Here is a 24868-nt window from a genome sequence, read left to right as displayed (position 1 = left end):
AACATGACATGTTGCCTTCTGCAGATGCTGAGGTTGTTTAGCTTGGGGTCTTTGTCAGTTTATTGACTTATGGAGCTTATTACTCCATTACTACAATTTTTTGCTTTAAGTAACAGACTTCACAAACACCATTACACAGTAATAGCGAATGTGGTATTACAAGCTAAAGTTGACTGCTCTTAGGGTTATCCAGGAAACGTGACCACAAACCAGTGCTCTGAACCCCCCCCCGGGTCTCACCTCTCTGGACAGTGTGTGCCATGAGCTGCACAGCTGCCTCTGAGTGGGGACCCTAAATGAACCAACACAGAAGTGCCAGGGTAGGGATTTTTTGTCCCGGTAAGGTTTTAGCTTCACTTCAGATGCACAGCCAGACACTTCCACCTGAATCAACAAGCAAGTCACTTCTTTCGGAACTAGAGTACAGCTTTTTCTTTTTATCAGTGCTCAACGCAAGTGTTATTAGAGGCCTTCTTTGTTAGATAATAACATAGTAGATAATAAAAAGTGCTTCCAATGCTGACAGAATACTTCAAGGCCCAAACTCTTATATCTTGAATTAGTACCTGAAGACAGCTGAAGACTCAGGCTTTATTTCTTGTCTAAGGATAGTCAAATAACTCTGCTCGCTGTGTCACTGCCTTAGCAGAAGCAGCTGAGAGGTCGTGTTTATAGAGGTAAACCAAAGCAAAGCCCAGGTACGGCCCTGTGCTGGCACTCGATCAGGTGGCTTGGCCGTGTCTCCCCAGCACAACGCCCCGCTGGGGGCCAGGGGTGACTGCACCAACACTGCTCCAGCAAATCTCTATCTGGAAAGGCACGAGCATCCCTGGTGAGCTCCCAGCCCGCCAAACTAACGCGGAGAGATGAGACAGAGAAGGGAGGGCAAACACCGCCCGCTCTCCCGCCGCTCTCAGCGCCGGGGGCCGCCGTTCTGCACAGCCCTGCCGGGCAGGGAGACCCGAGAACAGAGCCGCTGAGATCCCGGTAACCCTCTACAGGAGCAGCATCTCCACACCACAGGCCGGGAATTCTGCCTTTGAGGGGAGCGGAGCGGCGGAGCCACCGCACGCCGCCCGGACCCACGAAGAAGCAAGTGGCTTTGAGTAACCGACAGACAGACCGGAATAGCCTTTTCCTGCCCCTCCTTCGCTCCGTGCTGCAGGAAGCGCATCCCCGGGAAAGGCTGAGGGGAAACTCCCACCGCCCATCCTACTGGCCCTGCGCATATGGCAACTCCGGCCCCCGTGCCAGGACTCCAAATGTCCGCTCGGGCTTCGCAGTAGCGACGGTCGTGTGTGTTCGCAGGGCGCGCGGTTTGTCGCTCTGCCCTTTTTCCGGGTCTGGCTTCACCCGCCTGGGCGGGGCCAGTGCCTTCGCGGGCCGCGAACAGCGCGGGTCTCGCGAGAACTCTCTCTTTTCCCGGCCGGCGCGGAGCGAGGTGGGTGCCCGGGCCGGGGCTACCGTTCGGTCCGCGGGGCTGCGGCGATACCGGGCCGGGCACGGAGCGGAGCCGTCTGCGGCGCCCCCGCGGGGGGATACGCCCGATTACCGCCTGCCTGGGGTCCGATGGCCGCCGGGGCGCCCGGCGCCGGGGTGGGGGCCGACGGGGTTTCCCTCCACCCTCCCCCGTTGGCGACCCGAGGGAGGGGGGAGGAGGGGGCCGGAGCTGGGAACGGGGCCCGGGAGTGCCGCCCGAGCGCCCGCTGGGGACACGTGGGGCTCCGGGAGCGGCGGGGCCGCCTCCCTGGGACTCCTGGGGCCTCGGAGCGGGCCGCAGTGGGCAGGCCCCGCTGCCGGGACGTTGTTCCCGTGTCGTGGTGGCACTGCCTGGAGCGGCGTGCTGGGGCTGGTGTGGGCCCTGGAGCACTTTGGCTTCGCTGTGCGGCGTCTGGCTGCGCAGCGGGATTGCAGAGTCCTGGCTGTAGCAGGTGACATGCGCTCGGTCACAGCCGAGGTGTTCTTTTGCGTTGCAGAAAGGCCATGTTCAGCTCTAGCGCCAAGATTGTGAAGCCTAATGGCGAGAAGCCAGATGAGTTCGAGTCTGGTATATCCCAGGTATGTGTGTGGCTTTTCATTCTGCTGTTTGGTAACTCACTTCACTGTATGTATGGAGACAGTGTTGTGACAGTTATCCAGAGCCTAAACTTTGAGGTTCTGTTTCCTAGTTTTAGTTAGGAACTGGGCTGGTTAGCCTCTGTTCCCAACAGCTGAACTTGTTGCATGTCAGTGTGACTTATAAAGGAAGTTAAATCTTTGATATTGACTGTAGTAAAAAGTTCATAGCTGCTCCCTGGCACTGTGGACAGGCTTTGGGCTCAAGGGTTCTTATGAACTGAAACATATGCAATGGATTGTTTTGCAACTTCACTTTTCTAGGCTCTGCTGGAGTTGGAAATGAACTCCGACTTAAAGGCTCAGCTGCGGGAGTTGAACATCACAGCAGCTAAGGTAGGTTGGACTTGTCCACAGTGAACTGCATGGGGACTTGCTCTGTGTGTGTTTAATTTTTTATAAATGTTAACATAGTAGATGAATGATATTTTCAACCCCTTCTTAGGGCCTGTGGTGGTTTTATTATCTGCTGTTATGGCTTATCGTCTTCTGGCATTTGCTTTTAGCACGTAGGATTTTGTAATAGTGTTTTCCTTGGGAACTAGTCTGAAAAGTCATTATAAAAACCTTACTAGCAGTTCGGTGTGTTAGTAAAAGTGTTTGAAAATGGTTGTTCTACTTGCTGTCTCTGCAGACTGTGCTTGGGGTCTGAAACTGTCTTTTTGTGTGTGAATATTGGCTGGAAATGTAGGTGTTGCAGAAACTTCATCAGGAGCATCAACTGTCATACTCTTTGTAAAATCATTTTGTTGTGAATTATTTATGCACCGAGTAATAGATGGTAGGTGTATTAGGCTGATAGACTGACCTGGTCATGTAGGTTAGCCTGCTTGTACACTTCAGTTTTAGTTCATACAGGCAACTGAAACCTAAAGGAAAAGACAATTAGTGGAAAAACAAGAAGAAAAATAGTGTTAGTCACCCTGGGAGACTGGATGGCATCAATGAAGCTGGTCACTGCAATCAGAAAATAAAGTAAGCTGCTTTTGGTTCTTGCCCACCATTACAGACACTGAGGCATGGCTGCTTAGAGTGGAGTTACAGAATTTGGCAGTTCAGAAAGCAGCTTGGTGTATGAGTTCAGGGGCCTTGCCTTCAGAAGAACCACATCCCTGCTGATTAGAGTACAGCAATGTGAGCTGTACTCAGGGAGGGGCTTTTAGAAATGTCTCTGGTGTTTACTGAGGTGTTTGATTTTATTTGTAAGAAATCTTCTGTGGGGATCTGAATTGGCTCATGTGGGAATGTAGATGGTGAAAAACAATCTATTCTTCCATTCTTTGGAGAATGAGGATGTCTCTGCATCTGGAAAAATGCTTTGTAAGCTATATGAACTTTTGATCAATTGTTGGAGAATAAACCAGGGGAGAGGAAACATGTTTGGGGTGTTGTAATCCTGCTGGCATTTGGAGGAGAAGGAAATGGTTAGATTGAGTAGTGATGCAGGCCTTGGGAAGTTATGGACAAGGGATTTCCATAAAGCAGTAGCTCAAAAAAATGAGATTTGTTAAACTAAACTTTGCCTACAGTCTGCTTTAGAGGCAAGTAATTTTTGGAACTTTATATCTGCATGTGAGCTCTATTGCAGATGTGACTGTAAGCATTCAATATAGTTATTCTGGCATCTGAATTTCATACTGAAAGAAAAATGAGCTTTGCTATTCAGAGGTTGTGACTCTGAAAGGAGTGGTGGGATTTATTGCCCAATCACTCCTTTACAGCAAAACAAGTGCTCTGATAAAGGTTTTTCTATTCAGTGCTTTGTCTTAAATGCATTAAGGTAGTACTGCTGTGTGATGTGCTCTCCACCCCACAAACTCATAAGCAGGACTATCAAATACTTGTATTCAGAGGATTCACCATCAAAGCAAACATTACTTCTCGGCCCCCAGGTAACATTGTACTTCTGTTTCAGGAAATTGAAGTGGGTGGTGGCAGAAAAGCCATCATTATCTTCGTACCAGTTCCTCAGCTGAAATCCTTCCAGAAGATTCAGGTGCGGCTAGTTCGTGAGCTGGAGAAGAAATTTAGTGGGAAACATGTGGTGTTCATTGCTCAGGTAAAACATTTTAGAATTATAAAAATGTTGATTTGAAGGGATCTGTGGAGGTGATCTAGTCCAGCTTCATGCATGAGCTGGGATTGCTTACAGCATTAGATCAGGTCAGCCATGGTTTTGTCTGTCTGAATCTTGAAAACATCCAGGATTCCACAGCCTCTCTGGATAACCTGTTCCAGTGCTGCATTACCCTTCTGTCTTGCCTGTTCAAGATAACAGTGATACAATGTGTATTTTTGTTCCAGCAGGAAATGTAATGAATGTCCTGTGGATGTTAGGTAAAATGATTTCAGCTGGCAGCTGAGGCTGTGTAAACTTGGTGAGATGTGAAGCTTTTTTGTGAAGAATAGAACTTTCTTGTTCTGACCTCTCTTGCTTCAGAAGCTTGAGAAGCAAAGCTTGAAAGTAAAAGGGAGCAAATATTAGTAGGTAGTTTACTACACTTACATAATCTAAGCACTCAGAATTCAAGGTAATAGGAGAGGAAGAAAAAAATCTAACTCAAGTTCTAAATCTCTGGAGGAGCTAAGGCATGGAGAGGCGACGGGGGGCTCTCTGGGCAGTACTGAGAGGTGGACAAACTGGAGAGCTGTCTGCAGAGTGGACAAGCTGTTATTAGTGAAAAAGACTTCTTAATATAATGCTAAGAGGCAAAGCACCTTACCCTGAATCTTCATGTGACCAAGAATGTTTATTTTAATGAGGTCACTCTGGCTCACTTTACCTGTGTGCTTGAGAATTCCTTGTCAGTTCCGTAATGTGCATTTTAGAGGGGACCATGTGCAGTTCTTTTGCTGTAGGTGAAATGTTCTTGAGTATGACACCACCCAGTTTGGGTTATGGTAACCCCATCATGAATGCAGTCATGGAGAAGCTGTGGTGTGATGGTAGAAAATACTTCAGGTGGCTACAGTTGCATGTAAAACTCAGTGTTTTAAAACGCCTACCCTTGAGCAGGGAAGTAGAAAATACATTTTACTGATCTAAGGTGCTATAAATTCCTTTGAATCCTACTTTTGGAACAGATTACAGGGTTTAATCTGAATTGTGTAGTACATCTCATTTTTCAAACTAATTTAACCCAGCTGTCTGTGGGACTGAGCTCAGTACACTGGGTTGCACCAGAGGCTCAGTCTCACAGAAATTGTAAAATTCTCTGGAATTTCTGTTCCCAGGGAAGTGTGTCTACATTGCTAATGAGACCCAGTAAACTGCTGTGGTTGTATTCATGGGGAGAGGGGATGAAGTACAAAACTTTTATTTCAGTGTACTGAATACAATATTAGTAATTGAGAGATAAAGAAATGAAGCGTTTTAGCTTCTGCAAGTAACTTGAGGTTCTAATGGTGGTGTAGCTTTGAGTATTCTTAACTCTCCCTTTTTGATTTTTTGTGCATTTTCTAGCTGGGGCGAGAAGGTGCATGTGTTGATGGTTTTGAGTATATTGCAACGACTAGATACTGAGAAATCCCTTTGTTATTGTTGTTGTTTTATTTGGTTTTGTTGTTTTATTTTCTTAACAGAGAAGGATTCTGCCCAAGCCAACAAGAAAAAGCCGCACAAAAAACAAGCAAAAGCGTCCCAGGAGGTTAGTAAATAATACTGATTCAGTATGACAGCCTTCATACTAAACTGGTAGTTTAGTCAAATAGTGGGTAGTTGATGCTATGATTAAAAAAGAAGGTAGAACCCTTCCCAAATCTTCGTTCGTGAAGCCTAGCCATGATGATGACGATGATGGGTAGTTGAGTTTTTGAGAAGTAATTCAAGTATTTAGGTGGTCTTGTCCTTTCTCCTACTGCTTCAAATAGTATCTGCCATCTGACTGCCAAAGTGTGCAGTAGAAAGCTCATCTTTGGATACTGTGTTGCATTTCTTAGCACTCCATCTGTATTTCCTGGTACAACTGTATCTAACTTTTAGCCAGTAGTGCTGGCTTAAGAAACCCCGATTTGCTCTCTCGTTATCACAGTGTGCTGACAAGAATTATTTTTTTCCAAGTTGTAGGAAGAGCTACTTCCACATCACATGTTAAACTGTACAGAAGTCAAGGCTGGCACACTGAAGGGGATGCAATGAGGGAGAGAGTGGCTGAGGAGGGGTGTAGGTATGAGTACTAGTCCCTCTGGGTATGAGTTTATTAGCAGTAGTATAGTCATTTGTGTTAAATGGCCTCCCTTGCTCTTATCTAGTCTCTTAATTGCTAGACATGCAACACTGCTATATCATCTACGCTGTTCTACATCTTGCTGTATCATTATGTGGTCTGTCTTAAAAGTTTATCCTCTTTATGAGATGTGGCATGTCCTACAACTTCTCCCAGCCACAGTATTAAACCTCTGTCATATGTGTTACTGTATTTTGCAATCTCTAGGCGTGGATTTTAAAACTACAGTTTCATAGTACTCATCTGCAGTCCGGCCTTTGGAGGACTCTGCCTATGTTCTGTTAAAACTAGTATTGCACAGTGGCTGGAGAAGTTGGCATCTGTGTCTGTGATTAGCATCCTGGCAGTTTCTGCACGTGGGAAGGCAGGTGTGCAGGACTGGACCTTGGAGAGGTCAGGCTGGCGGTGTAAAACTGCTGTGTGCATTGCAAAGCATAGAAATGTGATTGATGTTGGTCTCCCTTAGCTATCCCAATATTCACAGATTTCAAGTGCTGCTGTAGACAAAGCTCTTAGATACTAGTGGTACTGCCTTGAAACTGCAGATAGAGATGCTGGAAATCTTATTAGTTCTCTAGACTCATGCAAAATAGCCTGGGCTAATTTTTCTCATTTTGGGTCTCTTCTGGACAGTTCAAGAACACACATGTAGACATCAGTCTTCTAAGCGTGGACTAAACTTACTAGCTAGTCTTTTCCTGTAATACATTGGAGTTCTAAGCCACTTGGCCTTAGGCAGATGAAGAAACCAGTGTTTTCAAAACTGAGTCTTCTATGAATGCGTTCTGTGTAGCTGAAGATATTCGCACACTTAAACTCTTCCAATGAGTGTCTGTGGCAGAACTGCAGGTGGGACAGTTTGGTTCCAATTTAAATAAAATATTCCTTAAATAGGTAGAAATAGAAGAATGTTTCAGGGCCATTAAAAAACTATGTGTGATCTAAAAGGTCAGAAACCTGGTTACTTTTCCCCTTTGTCACTAAGTTTCTGCACTTACTGTAGAATTAGTTTTTATTTTTGCATAACCTGTGATAGTGTGACAGTGTCACACTGTGGCATTAAGGTAAAAAATGCTACTGAATTTTCAGCTAAAGCATGCTTATAAAAGGCTTGACGAACCAGGGTTTTCAAGAGGATGTGTTTTAATGATACAAATGTGACCTTTCAGCCGTACGCTTACTGCAGTGCACGATGCTATCCTTGAAGACCTGGTCTTCCCAAGTGAAATTGTGGGCAAGAGAATCCGCGTAAAACTGGATGGCAGCAGGCTTATAAAAGTCCATCTGGACAAAGCACAGCAGAACAATGTTGAACACAAGGTAAATAAAAAAAACTTACTTTCTCATGCAGGTCAGGATGGCATTCTGACATCACTAAGAGACTGCTTAGTGATAAAGCAAAGAGTCCCTTTTGGCTGTAGAGATGCTTCTTTCTCTGGAATAAAGTGCTGAAGATGAAGCAAGAGAGTTTTGAACTAAAGCTCTAGTTCAACTTGCTAAAGCCCCTGGATTGTAAAGTAGCTATATTGATATCTTTCATAGGAACAGACCGTGTTTTGTTGGGGTTTTTTTGTATGTTTAGGGGTCAGTTGGGTTGTTTGTTTTGTTTAGTGGGTTTTATTGTTTTTCAAGTAAAGCACTTAGTTTTGACCTTAAACACATGGGCTTAGTGTAGCCTGCACTTTGCTTGACCTTATTCTGGAGGGGTGTGTTTGGGCCTGCTCAGGTCTCAGGGTCTCCCATGGTTGCTAATCAGAGCATGTCCAAATACTCTCCAGAAAACGTATCTTCTGTGTAAATGCTCATCCACCTTCATCTAAAAGAAAATTAGCCTTAGAGCTCTTGTCATAGTGAAGATAAAGCGGTAAATAATTGAGTATCCTAAGTATGTTAACTTAGAGTTACTTTTTTACACAGAATGTGTAAACAAGATTATTTGTCTTCACAGGTGGAAACATTTTCTGGTGTCTACAAGAAGCTCACAGGCAAAGATGTGGTGTTTGAATTTCCAGAATTCCAGCTGTAAAGTGCAAAAAATGGCTGAATAAACAACTGTTCATATAACAGAGTAATTTCATTTAAATTTTGAATTCCATAAACACAGATGGGGATTAACTGGTTCATGGGACTTCTCTGCTGTCTGGAGAGTGCCACTTGTGTATCCAAGTATTAAGTCCACCAGCAGTTTAACAGTAGCCCTCTTAGTTTATTCTTGGCACTATTGCAACACAACTCTGGACAAAAGAGTCCAGAGTCTGCAAAAAGAATTGACAATGAAAAAACTGAGTATTGTGAGTCTCATCTTTTGGGGAGAATGTGGAGAATTACTGTAGAGCAGTGGAACTGCTGAGTTTTGCACACAAGAATACCACTTGGAAACCTGCATGTTCCTGACACAGGAAGAAGTCTACGTAGCAGGTGATGTGTGACTTCTGAAGTATGAAGCAATGACATCTGAATAAGGGGGTTGAATTCTTAGGGAAATATGCTGGGGGAGGTATAGGTTGAATTTGAGGTATCTTAAATTGCTCTAAATGGCAATATTGCCTTCCAGTTCTTACCTAAAAGCAGATCTTGTAGCTTATCACCTTTATCAGAATGAAATGGGGAGAAATTTTCACTTCAGAGTGCTTTACTACATTACGGGATGTAAATTACAGTTTTTTAGCTGTTGGTCTTGCTTTCAGAAATGTTTGGGATTTTTTTTTAAGTGATGTTTTAACATGGTTCAATACACGCTTGGTGGTACAGAGAGAGGTGGGGAAGGACTATGTGTTCTGACATCCAATGGCTGAATGGTAGTGTTCCATTTTTACTTCAGTACCTTTGCTTAGCTCCACTTTACACAAGCTCAGATGGGAGCATGGAGTTGGCCATGTAAAGTTCTGTGCAGATTACGTGAATTATTCGTAGTAACCTGTTCAGTACAGTCAGTGTTTAACAGTAAAAGACAACTAATTATGGAGTCAGTCTACTTGGTGGAGAGCTAAGTTGGGAAGAAGTTGTATAACAAGGAGCTCTTAATAACTTGCATTTTCCTACCTGAGAGTAGATGGAGAACAAGTACCACATACTGAGGGTCTTCGTACCTTTGCTTCCTTTTCCCATTTACTGTCATTTTGTTGTTTCCCATTTGACACCTCTTATTTAGCTGTGGAGAGATAAAAGGTTAAAACAAGTTCTGTGTTTCAGTGCTTTTGCACTGAAAAAGTCAAGACTTTAACACAAGTTATGGCATGACTTAAAAGGGCAGGACAGGTAGCTGTGTGCTGTTAACTTTTGATTCAGAGAATGCAAAGAGAAAGAAAATATGTGCCCTGATGCAATTAGTAGGTAATTTCCTGCTACTTGCTGACAAGTCTTGAATGTTTGCAGAAAAAACAGGCTGCATCTTTGAAGAAGTTGCCTTGCCTTAAAGCCTTTTTCTGTCTTCTTTTCAAACTCAAATCTCTGGAGGATAACTTAATTCCTTCTTTATTCCATGACTATTTATTGTTTGTCCTGGATGATTCAGCAGAAGTGAATTCAGCATCTTCCCTTAGTATTAGATGAGGAGATTTGTAGGTATAGAATAACTGCAAATCCTGCCTCCTTTTGTGGAGAATAATTGTAAAAGGTCTTACACTAGGAGTGCCAGAACTTCAGGATTTTAAATTTTCATTGCTAAAATGGGTATTACTTGGGTTGGAAATGCCACCCCCTCCAGTCCCCCCAAATTAATTCTAGTCTTGAGTCAGACATGTTACTAAGCTTCCTGCTCCAGCAGTCACAGATGGCAGCCTGTGCAAATAGATTTTTGCTGGTGTGGGTTGGAAGAAGCAGTCTGGGGAGTATTTGGAGGCTTACCAGATGTTAACAGTCTTTAGTTAGAGGTTGGTGAGTCTGCTGGGACTTTGTAACCTCTGCAAGAAGAGGTGATCCTCAGCAGGCTTCAGTAGACAGCATTTCCTATTTTGTGATGAAATGTAACTCAGATTTGATCTCTTCATCATATTAAAAATATCATTAGAGTTTCTTTTGAAGCACTGGGAGGGGGTATGTGGGGGAGGAGAAATCTAGTAAACTGAATGTAAAGATTGCAAATGTTCCCAGGCATTGCCAGCTGGCTATAGATTTTTCTTGGCTCTTGTTGCAAGCCCTTTTGAACTATAGGAAATGCAAAGGCCCATGATGGCCCCATAAGCAAATTCTTTGAGTGAAAGGATAACACTGTCAAAACGCTTTATGGTTTTTACATCAACTAAGCTACAAGTAAAGGTGGATTTTTGTGGCATAAAAATACGAGGTTATGTGCTTTGCAAAAGACTTTAGACCTAGTTTACCTTCATTCACAGACTCCCTTGTGTGTTTGTGTCAGTGATCCTGTCAGACAAGTCCCTCTGTCCCTTGACAGGCATATTGAGTGCATGCCTGCAATCTGGAAAGTGAGTTGATGCCATCTGGTCAAGTGCTAATGAGGCTGCTGGAATGCTGGTGTCAAATGTTACCTTAACCTAAGCAGACTCCATGTGAGATGATGCTAGACTTTTTCCTATACCTTTCATATACTGGCACAGTTGACCTCTGAATGTGTGATTCCTTGCTGAGTTTTATCATCTGGTCTGGGTGAAAATGGAGGGCATTCTGTACCAAGACCCTGTGCAGCAGTAGTATGTGGGTGGTGTCAATGTGAAGAGACAGCCATGTATTGAAGAGTACGAAAAGACCAGTTCGTACGTCACCCCAAATGAGAAACAAGGGAAGGCTTTATGTCTGTTAGGTGCTCTTGAGACTTCCATCTGATATTAGAGCTTTAATTGTTTATTTCATATGCAGCCTTTCACAAATGTCTTCAACTATTTGTTTATGCAAGCCTATTCCCTGGTGATTTTCATTTGAAAAGGTTTGTAGGTGTGTCACAATTCTGGTGTGGCAGAACTTGCTTGAAGTTTTGGATGGTAAGTGCTTAACCTCTCTTGTATTAATATGGTAATACATGATAGCATCATGTCTGAGTAGCCCCCCTTGAGTGTAGGTGGGAACAACTGGTGAGTTTTAGTGTGTGAAGGAAATCCTATCACTCCTGCATTGTGGACTGAAATAATCTATTTCCTATGCTTTTGTTTTTCCTGAATTTTTTAAGTGGGAGGCCTGAGTTTTGATTCTTGGTTATATTTGGAAGTCAGAGCAATGCCCAGAGCTAGACTTTTTCCACTTTGTGGGCTGTGCTATCTCGGCCACTAGAGGTGTATCAGAATGGCAGAGATAAAGATACTGATTACAGAAAGTTATGAAGCCTCACAGATAGAAGGCTGGTGGTCAGGCTGTGGAAGTGTGTTTCCCTCTCCTCCACAGGGCCCTGACTGCAACATTGATCAGTGCCAATGCTTGACTGCTTTTGTTAACAAAGTGACTTTGCTCTGCCCCTTGCTCCCTGCCTTAAGAGTGCTTTTGTGAAAAACCTGCATTGTTCTGAGAGCAATAGAAAAGTGACATGAAATGTCTTTGTACTCGTGCTCTGTTCCCTGCAGAGAGCAACAGCTAAAGGATCTTATTTGTCTTGCCATCTAGAGGATAAAGTTTGTTGGATTTGTTACAGTCTGAGTTCAGGTATCCCCTCCTCTATCTTCCAGTTACTGTTACTCTTTCTTATTTTCAGGAAGATCATTCCTATCCTAACAAGCATTCGCTGCTAGGTGTTGCTAACTGATGAATAGCTGAGTTTTTTGATTATTGGATATCGAGTTAATATGCCTTGGCTAAGTTGTGTTCTGTGCCTGGAGCAGCAAAGATAGAATTAACTCCAGGCACTGAAGAGAATTTCAATTTCAGAGGTGAGGACTAATAAAAAAAAACACTACTGCTGCAGTGAATGCTGCTTATAAATTGTATGCAAAAAAAATGTTAGTGCAACATCACTAATGAAGATGAAGGCCAGATTTTGCACAGCTGCAAATAATTCCTGTTCCTGCTGTGTCTGCACTGATCATTCCCACCATACATCCCACCATACATACACATTGCACAGGAGAGGTGGTAAGGATAGCTGCTGGTGTCTACCTGCCCACAGAGGGGCAGTGGTGCTGGGGCTGTGCTAAGGAAAGCGGTTCCTATGGGTATCTTCATAGGGATAGATCTACAGACTGGTTTTTACCAGAGATACCTTAATGTTTATTAATAAAGTTTCCTATTTGTGTGGCTAAGCAGTTACTGTTAGTGAAGCCAGAGGGAATGGCACACATCATTACATTGTCTGGATAGCAGAGGAGGGGTTGCGCTCAGTGTGGCTGTGTGCAGGTCTGTACCATGGAAGAGTCCTGCATCTCCTTGCCTCTTCTGGGAGTATTTTGGGAGTGCCCTGGGAGGCCTACTAAGGGCTGGTTAGAGAGGCAGCCCTTACTTTTAAGAACCAGAACAGCATTTGTGATGGCCTGCAATAAACTGAGCTCCAGCAATTGAACTCAGATATTGATTTATTAGGGAGTTTGGACATTGGAAATTTTCATGCCTTGGGAATATCTGACTGGGAATGTTGCTGATACTATTGAATGCTTTGCTAAACCAAAGGGAGAATCATGTGTGGCTGGAACACTTGCTGGTGAAGACTTAGGCAAAAAAATTGTTGAGTACTTTGGCCTTCTCCCAGGTAAGAAGGTATCCTGTTTCCTTGCAGAGGAGACCCCACATTTTCCTTTTATCACTGATGTACCTAAGGAAGGTTTTCTTGTTGCATTTGACATCTCCGACCAGATTTTCATTTTTAATTCTCTCAGGGCTTTAGCTTTCCTGACATGATCCCTGGTTACTCAGACAATCTCTGTATTCTTCCCAGACTTCCCATCCTTGCTTCCACTCTGTGTAGGCTTTCTTTTTGTGTTTCAGTTTGTCCAGGGGCTCGTTGTTTGTACGTGCAGGCTGGTATACCAAAGCCTCTCCATCCTGCAAGGGTGGCTGAAAGTATTGTGAATCAGCTCTTAAGTGCTGCAGTGTCTCGGGCAGGGATGTTAACATAATAAAGAACTTCAGCTATTGCAACCTGCTGATGGCCTGAGCTGCTCCCTTTTGGACCTTGGATCAGAACCCCAGTTTGCCCAGAGTAGCCTGATTTAGATGATGAAGCAATATCGCTACAGAGCTTCCAGGTTTTTGGGGTGAGCAAAAGTTATTTTTGGCCTTCTGTATGTGGACCATGCCTTTTTCTCTGTTACATGAATAAAAACTATGTATTTACTTATTTTCCCCTTTCCTAGAGAAAGCACTTCTGCTGCATTTATAGCATTTGCCCTTTCCTTTTGAATTCTCTTAGTTCATGGTTGTTTTCACGTTTGTTTTTACTTCTCCATCAGCAGTGTTGAATCCTACCTTTTCTACTACGCTTGCCCTGAATGGCTCTATTTCTCCCTTGAATTCTTTTTCTGGCCTCAAAGTTATTTGCCTGTGTTTACAGGGAGAGTAGATATGTATGTAAATGGAATTGTCTTTGCCATGGCAATATGATCTTCAAAGGCTTGGACTGCAGTCACTTTGCTGCATTCTTTACATAAAATGTTTGTCTTGGGAAGTTGCTGCCAACAGAGCTCTGCAAGGGCCCAATCCTGCTAATTGCCTTCTGCTTCCACTGAACTGGTGGGGCTTATATGCAAAAAAAACCCAACAAAAACCAACCAACCAAACAAACAAAAACCCAAACATGAACTTTCAAATTAGTTATGTGTTCTTTATGCTGTTATGTCCAGTTATGTCCATGTTCTGCCATTTTGTCCTTCCTTTACTGATGTGATCTGGAAGTGATCATTGATTCCTAACTTTTCTTGGCCATTTGGTGTGTGTTAAAATACAGGAGTCTGTAGCAATGGAGGAGGGTAGCTAAGTTCCAGTCCAGGGTGGTTTAGGAGAGGTCTGCTTTTATGAAGGCAATCCACAGGGAGTCCTGAGTACGAGGCATCACTACGTCTTTTTGTACCTACTTTCTATCTTCTCCAGCAAAGCTGATCAGTGTATGCTGTGGGCTGCAAAATCATGAGCTGTTGTGGGTAAGGAAGTTGCACACACCAGGGCTGGGGAGAGGATGTGTAATGTGAGCAAAGCAGGAAAAGAGTACATCAGTATCGTGTGTCATCAGTTTGTGTTACAAGCCCCACCACAAAATTCTCAATGGAATGGACTTATGCCTTCCACCAGAGTGGATCTGAGAGGTGATAAAGTGAACACACACATGATTCTGTTGCAGCGTCCCTTAATCTAAAACCCTTTCTGTGTTCGAATACTTTCCTGATCTTGGGACTGTGGGAGATGGAAAAGAACTTCCTGCTACTGCCCTTAGGTCCCATCCTGGTCTTCCAGTAAGAGGTCACATACTGGGAGTTACCCAGGCTCCCAGCCCTCTGGGTGCTTGCTTACAGCATGACCCCTCAAACCTTAGCTGGAAGAACTGCAAGGGAGGAACAGTGGCATAGGGTGGAGACAGACAATTCGAAAGCCTTTTTTGTAGCTGTCAGATGTTTGTATGCTATACTGTCTTACAAATATAGCATCTATTCATTAGGGGGTATTAATTGGTATAGTCATAAGTGCTGCTCTCCATTTGCTCTGGAAACTGAGAGAGAAGCCATTTTTATCTGTTGAAGTATAAACTTCTGTAACAGTGGGGGGTGTTCTCAAAATCCCACTTACCACAGTCAGCTGGCCCCATTTGTTTTCCTGCTGGAACATATGTGGAGTACTGTGGTTTACCCAGTGCTCAAAGTAGTCTAGCTGTTTAAGGTAAAAATCAGAATTGTTTATTTAGAAGCTGTTTTTGATGTCACAAAAGTGATATCAAAAGATATTTTAAAAAAAGTAAATCTGCGAGATGCCTGCCATGTGGATAGTTTAGCATTTACGTTATTGTGGAACGCTGAGATGTGGCTCTGAATTAGTTGTGTGTTTTTCTCAAGTCAAGAACATTGCAACCAATTGCAAGAACAGGGAGAATTTCAGTAAGGGGAAAGTGTGTTAATTATCTATTCAAGATGTTCACACTTGCTGCAGTGTTTCATGTGTTTTCATATCTGCTGAAGCAAAGCAAAAAAAGTGGTGTGCTGGGGCAGTGTGCATGCATGGCTTAGAGCTGAATAGATGTAAATGGTTAAAAAGGGGTTCTCTGCTAGAGAGGAGGAGGGGAAAGTAAGAGTGCATTCCCAAAAAAGTACATTCCCAAAATAAAAAGCTTACATCATGGACCTCTTCAGTTTTCCCACACTTCGTTCCTAATTATTGTCCTGCAGGACAGCTGATCTGTTTCAAACAGGAAGCTGTTTACAGATAACACTTGCAACTGTTTTGTCTGATTTGTTGAACTGTCGAAAAGCAAAAGACAACCTCTTTTCAAATTAAAAACTGTCAGACTTCTGTAAACAGCAGCAATGAGGTTCATCTGTGCAGTGTCCCTGCAGGCACAGAGCATTCTGCAGTTCCCATTTTCTCAGCAGCCATAAGGTAAGAGACTTTCATGCTTTCATTCTATAGAAGCAAGTAGAGGAAAAAGTCTGGATGTTTGTTAGGGGGCTGCCTTATATAAGACAAAATATGACTGACAATCCCCAAATAGTAAGGGAAGGTAAGGAAAATAAGAGCTTAATATCTATTGGGTAACACTAGACCTTTCTATTGTGAAGCTCCCATGTGGGTTAGATCACTGAATTCCTGTTTAGTTTAGGGGGGGCTGTATTTAAAATGTACAAATGCCATTGGAAGAGCTCATTTTCTTTTTAGCAGGGAAGGACAAAACAGTTTATGAATTTTAATTTTTTTCTACAACTGAAACTTATTTTAGTTTATTAATAGGTTGTAATTCCTGGTAACAGATATAGGCGATTGTCTGTTTTCTACTTTAAAAAGTGATCTTTTAATATAACTGCAAAGCAGGGAATGAAGACTGGCATTGCAGAATTGAAACATATGAGAGAAGGTCCAGTAAGAGCTGGAATTACACCACTGGATAATTAAGAGCAATCTCAATGAAAACCAAATCATGTTGGAAGTAGTACTACACAGAAATGCTTAATGATATATAAGGACATATAGAGATAAAAAATCTCGATCTAAATGAGCAGGAATATGAGAATAAACCATACTTCAGTAAGCAGAAGGGCCCGTGTCTGCTTTTCAGTCATGAGCTTTGAAAAATAGAGGTTTGTAAGGGATTTGTGACTTTCCATTCTGACCTCTGTGCGTACATGCATATGTGCTCAGTATTGGGAGTGAAATTGTGAAGGGGGATTGTTTTCTAGCAAAATCAAATAGATGTGGAGAATTTTACCCCACTTTACTTGCCATATAGTGAAACAGAGCAACTGGACTGGAAATGCTACAACTTTGACCCTTGGGTATTGAAAGATTTTTAAAATATGGCAAATGTAAAAACTGTTGTCCTATGTTTTCCTCTCAGTAGCTGAGATCTTTTATATTTCATATCTATATAATCATTTACATGATCATGAACATTTAAGGCATTATAGTGATCAGAAAATACAATACAAACACTGATTTAAAGATCTCATAAGAATGATATTATCCCTAAAATTTTAGTATGTTACTTGTGCGGCATTGGTAAGGTATGCTGATGTTGTAGACAAGAAGTTAGACTTCCAAGTTTAGTATTCCTTTTAAAAATGTTTGGACTGTCTTTCAAAAAATTCTTAGATGTATCTGTTAAAATTAAATTATTGTTTGAATTAATATATGAAAGAAAATATGTAACTTAAATTCATAGGCAGAACGGCATTTTAAGCGTGGCGTAGTCCTAGAGTCAGAGAATTGCAGTGTGGAAGCAGCAGAAATCTCCTCTGTAATTTGTAACTGTACATTATGTTCAAGGCTATTTTCTCTGATTACTTTTGAGCGATTTTACGCTGTTTCTAAAGTTCTTATTTAGTCATCTTTAGGGCTGTCCAAAAACTCTTGAGCCAGAATCCTTTTGAAGTAGGAAGACTTTTGGCAAAGTAGCTTTTTAAAGTAAAGTGTCAGTTCTCTGGGATAATTTACTTCTTTTGTCAAATTATTTTGGCTGAAAACCAGGAGAGTTTAGCCAAAAATATTCTCATGGTTTCTCTGGGGAAGTGTAGTTTGTGCTTTGCACTGCATTTCACTACTGGCTGAACTTCGTAGCTGAACCACGCTTCCCATACAACTGCGTGGTCAGGGTCTTGCTATTTTAATTTCCCTTGATGAAAGGAGTGTTAAGATGTGTTTTGGAAAAGGTAGTCTAGTGAAAGAGGCACAAACTGGGCTCGTAAGGCATCGGCTGGTCAATAACTAGCTGGCAGTTTAAATTTTGACTGCTTCCTTCTGTTTTGCAGTTGAGCCACAGACCATCCTGGTTTTCAGCCATGAGAGTAGGACCCTTCAAAACAATGTGATGTCAGTTGAAGGTTTAAAGCCTTTTGATGTTTTTATACATGCGAACAACTGTACAAGGAAGAGAATATTTAATAATGTTTCTAAGGCTATGTTAGTGCTTCTGCCAAGTTTTGTTCTAAATGTGCTCCATTTTATGTATTTGGAACTGAAAAATGCAAAGGAGTATGGCTGGATTTGAAGATCTTTTAAGAACTCTGAAGTTAAGAGGCAAACAACCTAATAGCAGCCTGTAGCTTTAGAAAGAGACGGTTTTGAAAATCCAACAAGGTCTCATCTCGCCCATCTAAGTGCCTCTTCAGAAAAATCTAGTCCTGGGTGATTTGCCTCTAGTTGTATAAGATGACTGTAAGCGAGAAAAGAATGAAAATTGATCTGCTCAAGTTCTTCATTAGTGCACCAATCTCTTACTTGTTCATTAGGATCCAAGGATCCTTAGCTGCTAGGACTGTTTGGATGCTGCTGCCTCAAAACTGTATCAGAAGACTGGTTAGGAGGTCCATAGGGTGTCCTGGAGGCCAGGACAGAGAATAAGACAGATGATGAGGAGTTTTAGGGTTTACATTGGTTTCCTTCTGCAACGAAGCATAGAATGGTTTGGGTTGGAAGGGACATTAAAAAATCATTTAGTCCAGTAGTAAAGCACATGAATGAAACATAGACATGAGCAAACAGTTTCACAGTGCTGCAAGGTAGATACCAGGCTCCAGACCAAGAATCAGCAACGATATTTAGCTGCTGTATGGAGTGGAGTGAATGGAGGAGACCTAAGTGCTGAAGAAAGTGACTCACCACAGACAGCCATGTGTGTGAGGGCCACAGCAGCTGTCTGAAAACTGCTTGTGAGAGGTGCTTCACGATTCCCTCTGTTGGATGTAGGAGTGGATACATTCACTATCTCTAGTGCCAAGTGCCTGGAGGAACTCAAGTTCCAGGAGGTGGAAGCTTGCCTTGAATGTGTGTGCCTAGTTTTCCTTCAAGCATGGAGGCTTTGAAAAATGGCTCTGAGAAAAGAGTTTTCTACAGTTCTCTTTGAAAAATGGACTGCTGCTACCAGCTGTCATTTAATAACCTACTATCCTGGACCACTTACCTTGGAAGCAGGAGATATAGATGCAGCTCATTGCACTGCTTCCCTACCTCCCATTCGCTGAAAAGGTGCCCTTGTCCCTAACCAACATTGTAATTTGGAAATGGGACTACAGTGGTTTGTGTCCACAGCTCCCAGGACAGTTTCTAATTGTTGATACTGCTTTGAGTTTATACAGGAAAAAAATTTAAAGTCTAAACAGCCAAGGAAGTCTATTCCTTTGGCATGAAGACTTGCATAAGAAGCTAGCCTGCAAGAGAGAGGCATCTCCCCACGGTGTTTTAGAAGGGAACGGCAGTGTTTTCTATCCTTCCTGTTTATGATGTGCTTAGAGGAGACTGAATGAATTTGGATATGTTTCCTTGATGGGCATAAATGGACTAGGTGGGAGAATAGTGTCTTATTCTCTTCAGGCAAGATGTTGACCATCCCTGGTCTGTGCAGTGAGAAAAGCTTAGGCACTCAAGTTTCCCAAAAAAACCACAGGAACCTCCTGCCTCTTAAGGTAGCTGAATTGCTAGGATATGTTTTTGGATGCTTTGAACTTGGGATGAGGCCACGGATACAGATTCAGGGGTAGTGTTGACTTAAGCAGTTCTCATCTAGAGGTTTAGGTGTGAAGAATGTGGGCAAAAGATGGAGAGCAGAAAGAGAAACTGCTTCAGCTTCGGCTGGTTTCTGAGTAGGGATCTTGAATAAAACTGTGTCCATAGATGTGCTTAGGTTCCTGGTGCCTGTCTTTGTTCTAAATTGTGGCTCAGTCTGTGATTATTTTCTTTTTGTCCTGCTTGCTAGCTGCAGAATAAGTGTAAATAATAACAAGAAAACATTCCTACAGACACCACTCTTAGATTTTCAGTTTAATTTGAGTGAATATCAGGCTTAGTTGTGGATCACCCCGAAATCTCTTGTTATGGTGCTGATGATTTTAGCAGATACTGAAACTTATTGATAATAGGCATGCATTTATGCATTTTTAGTGGACTCTTTAGAAATGGTCTATGGGCCTTCAAGAGACCATGGATGAGACCATGGATCAGATGTAGATTTGATCTCCATCTGGTCTGAATACCAGGGTCAGTCTACTCATTTGGAAGGACAAAACAGTATAAGTGATTTTATAATTTTTATTCTATTGGTAAGTAGAATTTTTGATTATCATCAGAGAAAGATTTGTAAGAAGTCATCTAATTTTTGGAAATTAAAACAAGGAGCTTTAAAAAATTAATATGTGAAAGATCTGGAAATGTTAGATGGCACAGTAATTATGGCCAATCAAGATAAAAACATCAGACAAGAGTGTAGTGAAGGCCTAGCCCAGGGAACAGCCAAAAATGTCTTATTACATAGGAAAAGAAAAATGCATCTCAATGAGCTTCCTTGTCAGAATGGTGTTAATGGGAAAACAGGTCTTTGATGGCTCACTAGAGTGGATTGACGTTCAGGAAATGTTAAGGAAACAGATACTGAGAACATGTGGCAGAGTAAGAGAAGGGCTCATCATGAGCGCTGGGGAGACTTCAGGGTAATGAATCTGTCAGCTGCACCCAGAGATGCATTTGCAGTGCAGTGAACTTGAAGTTTAAAGCTAATGTAGAGATAAAATGAGATGATGTAACAAGAGCTGTGTTATGAGCTGCAGCTGAAAAATCTCTTTATTGGAGGTTTTCTTCTTTTCCTGTTCAATATTATCACAAATTGGGTTTGTTCTACCTGGAGAAGGAAGGCTTTGGGATGATCTAATTGCAACCTCCTAGGACCTGAAGGGAGCCATCAAGAAAGATGTGGAGAGACTTTTTACAAGGGCATATAGTGATAAGACAGGGGGGAAAGGGCTTCAAACTGAAAGAAAGTAGGTTTAGATTAGATATTAAGAAAAAATTCTTTACTGTGAGGGTGGTGAGGCATTGGAATAGGTTGCCCACAGAAGTTGTGGATATCCCATTCCTGTAAGTGTTCAAGGCTAAGTTAGACAGAGCTCTGAGCAACCTGGTCTAGTGAAAGGTGCCCTGGCCATGGCAGAAGGGTTGGAGCCAGATGATCTTTAAGCTCCCTTCCAACCCAGGCCATTCTATGATATATGTCAGAATTGCCTTTCATATAATTGTGGTGTGTCAAAAAGTCTATAGTCACTCTCTCTAATTTTTATGACTTATGTAAAACCCATAGAACGGCTCAGTGGGCACCTGACATCCAGCCAAGGTCAGCTCACCACGTCTTCTCTAATAGTTTTTACTCTGTCTCCTAAGTAACCTGTTGTTTAAACATGCATTTGCCCGTTCAGACTTAATTTACATATGGTTGCATTCACATTGTTCCTTAATTTTAGGGAAGGTGATGTTAAATGTTGCAACTACAGTGCTGGGTACCTGGAGTTTCCTCTATGTGTAGAGTTGGTGCCATCTTTTTGGCAGCACTGAGTAACTGTGACACGTCATTTTTGTTGTTCATTCTTCCATTTCTTAAGTCGACTGGCAGATGCTGGGATTTCAGGTCAGTATACTTTTTAACACCTCTGAAGCATTCTATTTTAGTGGTAGCTGCATAATCAGAACAGTAACATTAGTTTTTGTTCCTGTACATGCCCTGTAAATTCTGAACTGACACAAGTGGAGGTTCAAGCGATCACTGCTTAGATGTTCTGCAGCTTCTTAATTTGTGCACAGCTGGCCTGTAGTCATGTTCTAGCTGTGTGAAAGGTGCATCTGCTGCTATTGTTAGAGAATTTGCTGAGTACCAAAGCAGATGGAGATGCCAGTAGTTATCACTTAGTAACATAGCTTGTTATATTATTCCCTAGAAATGTACATTATTAAAATATAGAAATCTCTCAGGGCAGTAGGTAAGATGAAAGGACTTTAATGAAAAATTCCCAAAGGAAGTTGTCATCCTAAAGAATCTTTTGGTAGCAGAAGCATCATGATATACAGTTAAGGGAAGTAGCACTTCAGGTTATATAAATTCAGATAAACACTCTTGTTTTCAAATTGTATTCTACACATTCTATCTATTTTTCCTGAATTAATGTTTCTTCTTCAAAATGAGATGAAATTGTCAAAAGCATCTCACACTGAATGCAATCACTTTTACTCTTTTCCAGTTTTTAAAAATATTTGTCAACCAGTGCGTTGTATATGGCAAAGGATTTCAAGTATAGGTATTGTGGTATGTGTAAGAGGTGCTCTAGGAAATTTTGCCACTGGAAGATATTCTTTTAGCTCGGTTCCACTTGGCATGCCTTTTAAGTAGGGTCATGACAGGGTCTGCTGTAGTATATTCGTGTAAGAATACTTTGACTTCTGAGAACTTTGTCAATGTCTAGTTATCTGCAGGAATTGTATGTCTTTGTGTGTGCTTCTACTAAGTCACATCAGACCTGTAAAACTCTGTGTTTTTTCCCACCGTGTTTTGCTTCTACAGCCATTTCTGTGTACCAGCCCTATATTTTCTGGTAATGTGGGGAGCTGTTTAGATAGGTTCCTCTTTCTTTTGCCTTCTTTCCCTTATCTGCACTTGGAAAGGTGTGCCAGTGCTCCAAAAAAAAAAAAGTACAGTGGGTATTGCTATCAAGATCAGCTGTCATTTGTCCAGTGAAGATATCATAGAATCATAGAATGGCCTGGTTTGGAAGGGACCTTAGAGATCATCTACTTCCAACCCCCCTGCCGTGGGCAGGGACACCTTCCACTTAGACCAGTTTGCTCAAAGCCCGGTCTAGCATGGTCGTGAACGCTTCCAGGGATGGCACATCCCCAACTTCTGTGGGCAACCTTTTCCACTGCTGCACCACCTTCACAGTAAAAAAATGCTCTCGCACAGTAAAAAAATGCTCTTGTAAAGTCTCTCCACATCTTCTTGTAGGCTCCCTTCAGGTACTGTAAGGCTGCAACTACGTCACACTGAAGCCTTCTCTTTTCCAGATTGGCCACGGTGCTCTTGATGCAGCCCAGGACACGTTTGGCTTTCTGGGTTGTGAGAGCACATTGCCAGGTCATGTCCAGCCTCTCATCCACCAGCACCCCAAGTCCTTCTCAGCAGGGCTGTTTTTGATCTGTTCATCCCCCAGCCTGGATTGATACTGGGGGTTGCCCTGACCCAGGTGCAGCACCTTGCAATGGGTTTTGTTGAACCACAGGATATTTCCATGGGCCCATTTCTTGAGCTTGTCCAGGTTCTTCTTGATAGCCTCCCATCCTTCAGATGTGTCAACTCCACCACTCAGCTTGGTATCATCTGCAAATTTGCTGATCCCTTTGTCTATATCATTAAAGAAGATACTAAATAAAACTTGTCACAACACAGACTCCTGAGGGACACCACTTTTTATCGATGTCCGTTGAGATTCTGAGCCATTGACTACAACCCTCTGGATGCGACTGTCCAACCAGTGTCTTATCCATCTAACAGTCCATTCATCTAATCATCCTCTCTAAACTGGAGAGAGATGGATGTGGGGGACTGTGCCAAAGACTTCACAGAAGTCCAGATAAGTGGCATCTGTAGCCCTTCCCTTGTCCATTGATGTAGTCAGTCCAGCAGAGAAAGCCACTAGGTTGATCAGGCAGGACTTGCCCTTGAAAACTTTTAGGAAAATTTCACCGTAGGATCACATGTTGAGTGTTGTTTCATCTCCCAGCCTGAAAGTAAAAATAACCATGTTGAAATTGCGTTGATACTGCCCGAGTTCAAATGCCAGATTTTGATCATGTATGCTTATGTACCATGGTGTTTTGTTATACTGAGAATATAATTCCAAGAAGTATGTACTTGTCATTTGAGGATAACACTCTTGGATCATTTCCATGACTCTTGGTAGCTTGCATGCTATTGCAAAATGTCTAATGTCGTTCTACTTCCTATGGTCTGTATCTTTTGCTGGATATTATTTTCCTTTGCAGCCTGGTGTTTTGCCATATCTTTCCTCCTTTTAAAATGTTCCCACTCTAATTATGTGCTGGATTTTTTTTTTTCTCATGAATTTAGTTCTTTATATTCTTTCACTTATGCGTCTTTCTGTTTTCTATGTGGTGCTGGCATTCAAGGGCACAGTTTAGCAACACATTGAAGGCCATCTCAGCTGCTGCCAAGGGCATTTCTTTCCTTGGCCGGCATAATTTTTCATAGGAATGATGGCCATTTTACCCTCGCCAGGAACCAAGAATCTAAATCAACAGAAAAACAACATTACAGAAATAAGAATAGCTTACTGCCTGTGCTAGCTCATGATGGGATCAGCTGGCAGTTGGTGACAGTACAGAGAAAGGGAGAGTAATATTTGACTGCAATAGGAAGCCAGGCTGCTGTTAGCCCTCCCATAGATTGACTTATGTAATTAGTGATGGTAGGACACTCCTCACCTAAATTTACATACCTACAAGGCTGAGCTAGTCATACTGGGCAATGAGTAGGTACCTCCAGAGTCAATTATCTGTCCTGCATTGGGATGAAATGAATCCACATGCCAAGGTGTCTTTCTCTGACTTGGTAATACAGGGAGCTCGGAGTGATTTTCTCAGACTGATCACCTGAACAGATAAATCCCACTCAAGGATCTGTTTATAACTAGCCTCAGCTTGAGGTCTGTATCTAAACAAAATTGTTCTGATAAATAGGCATCTGCTAATGCCAGCTGCGCTCTGTCTTGTGGTTCACTTTTTGAGGTGTCATACTTGCAACATTGGGAGGAACTGGGCAGCAGGCTTCATTCTTAGGCAGCTTCCCTTTATTCTTAGAACCTCCTTTAAATATAAGCTGTCACTTAAGTAATTTGTGAGAAAATCGGGACAAAAGCTGTTTCTGCTCTGTGTTTATTCTCCTCATGGCAACCCAAAGCAAACCTTTGTCCTGTCCTCTTGCCCTCTGGGATGGTGCCATTGGTCATCTGTCCTTTCTCTGTCAGACCTCTTCTTGCTCTGTGTTTTTCCAGCTAGTGATCTACATTCTTGTCTTTCTCTTCCTCTAGCCCCATAAACTGCTTTGCATAGATTTTGTCTTCTCTCTTGGCATTCCTGATCTGTCCCTGTGTTTATAGATGAGTCCATTGTGGGACATGAAAACAGAA

The 24868-nt window shown here is 42.4% G+C and overlaps 2 protein-coding genes across 4 annotated transcripts in view; both read left to right on the top strand.

The window, feature by feature from the left end:
- Positions 1–1314: 1314 nt before the first annotated feature.
- On the top strand, positions 1315–8409 carry RPS7 (ribosomal protein S7). Its single transcript, XM_027896245.1, has 7 exons — positions 1315–1441; positions 1977–2058; positions 2380–2451; positions 4031–4174; positions 5698–5762; positions 7511–7661; positions 8290–8409. The coding sequence occupies exons 2-7, from the start codon at positions 1984–1986 to the stop codon at positions 8365–8367; spliced, it is 585 nt and encodes a 194-aa protein (XP_027752046.1). The 5' UTR covers positions 1315–1441; positions 1977–1983; the 3' UTR covers positions 8368–8409.
- Positions 8410–15264: 6855 nt separating this feature from the next.
- The window catches only part of COLEC11 (collectin subfamily member 11), a 36402-nt gene continuing 26798 nt past the window's right edge, over positions 15265–24868 (top strand). Inside the window, exon 1 of one of the 3 annotated variants that reach the window (XM_027896237.1) lies at positions 15265–15797. The gene's annotated coding sequence lies outside the window, so the exon portion shown is untranslated. The remainder of the gene's footprint in view (positions 15798–24868) is intronic. The other 2 variants (XM_027896236.1, XM_027896239.1) reach the window with 2 other exon arrangements.

This window comes from Empidonax traillii, unplaced genomic scaffold (assembly GCF_003031625.1).
Source record: "Empidonax traillii isolate 1590-97213 ecotype Southwest subspecies unplaced genomic scaffold, ASM303162v1 scaffold488:size1064334, whole genome shotgun sequence".
In the NCBI taxonomy this organism is placed as follows: Eukaryota; Metazoa; Chordata; class Aves; order Passeriformes; family Tyrannidae; genus Empidonax; species Empidonax traillii.
The sequence above is the reverse complement of the archived record's forward strand: the minus strand, read 5'-3'. Positions and strand labels throughout refer to the sequence as shown.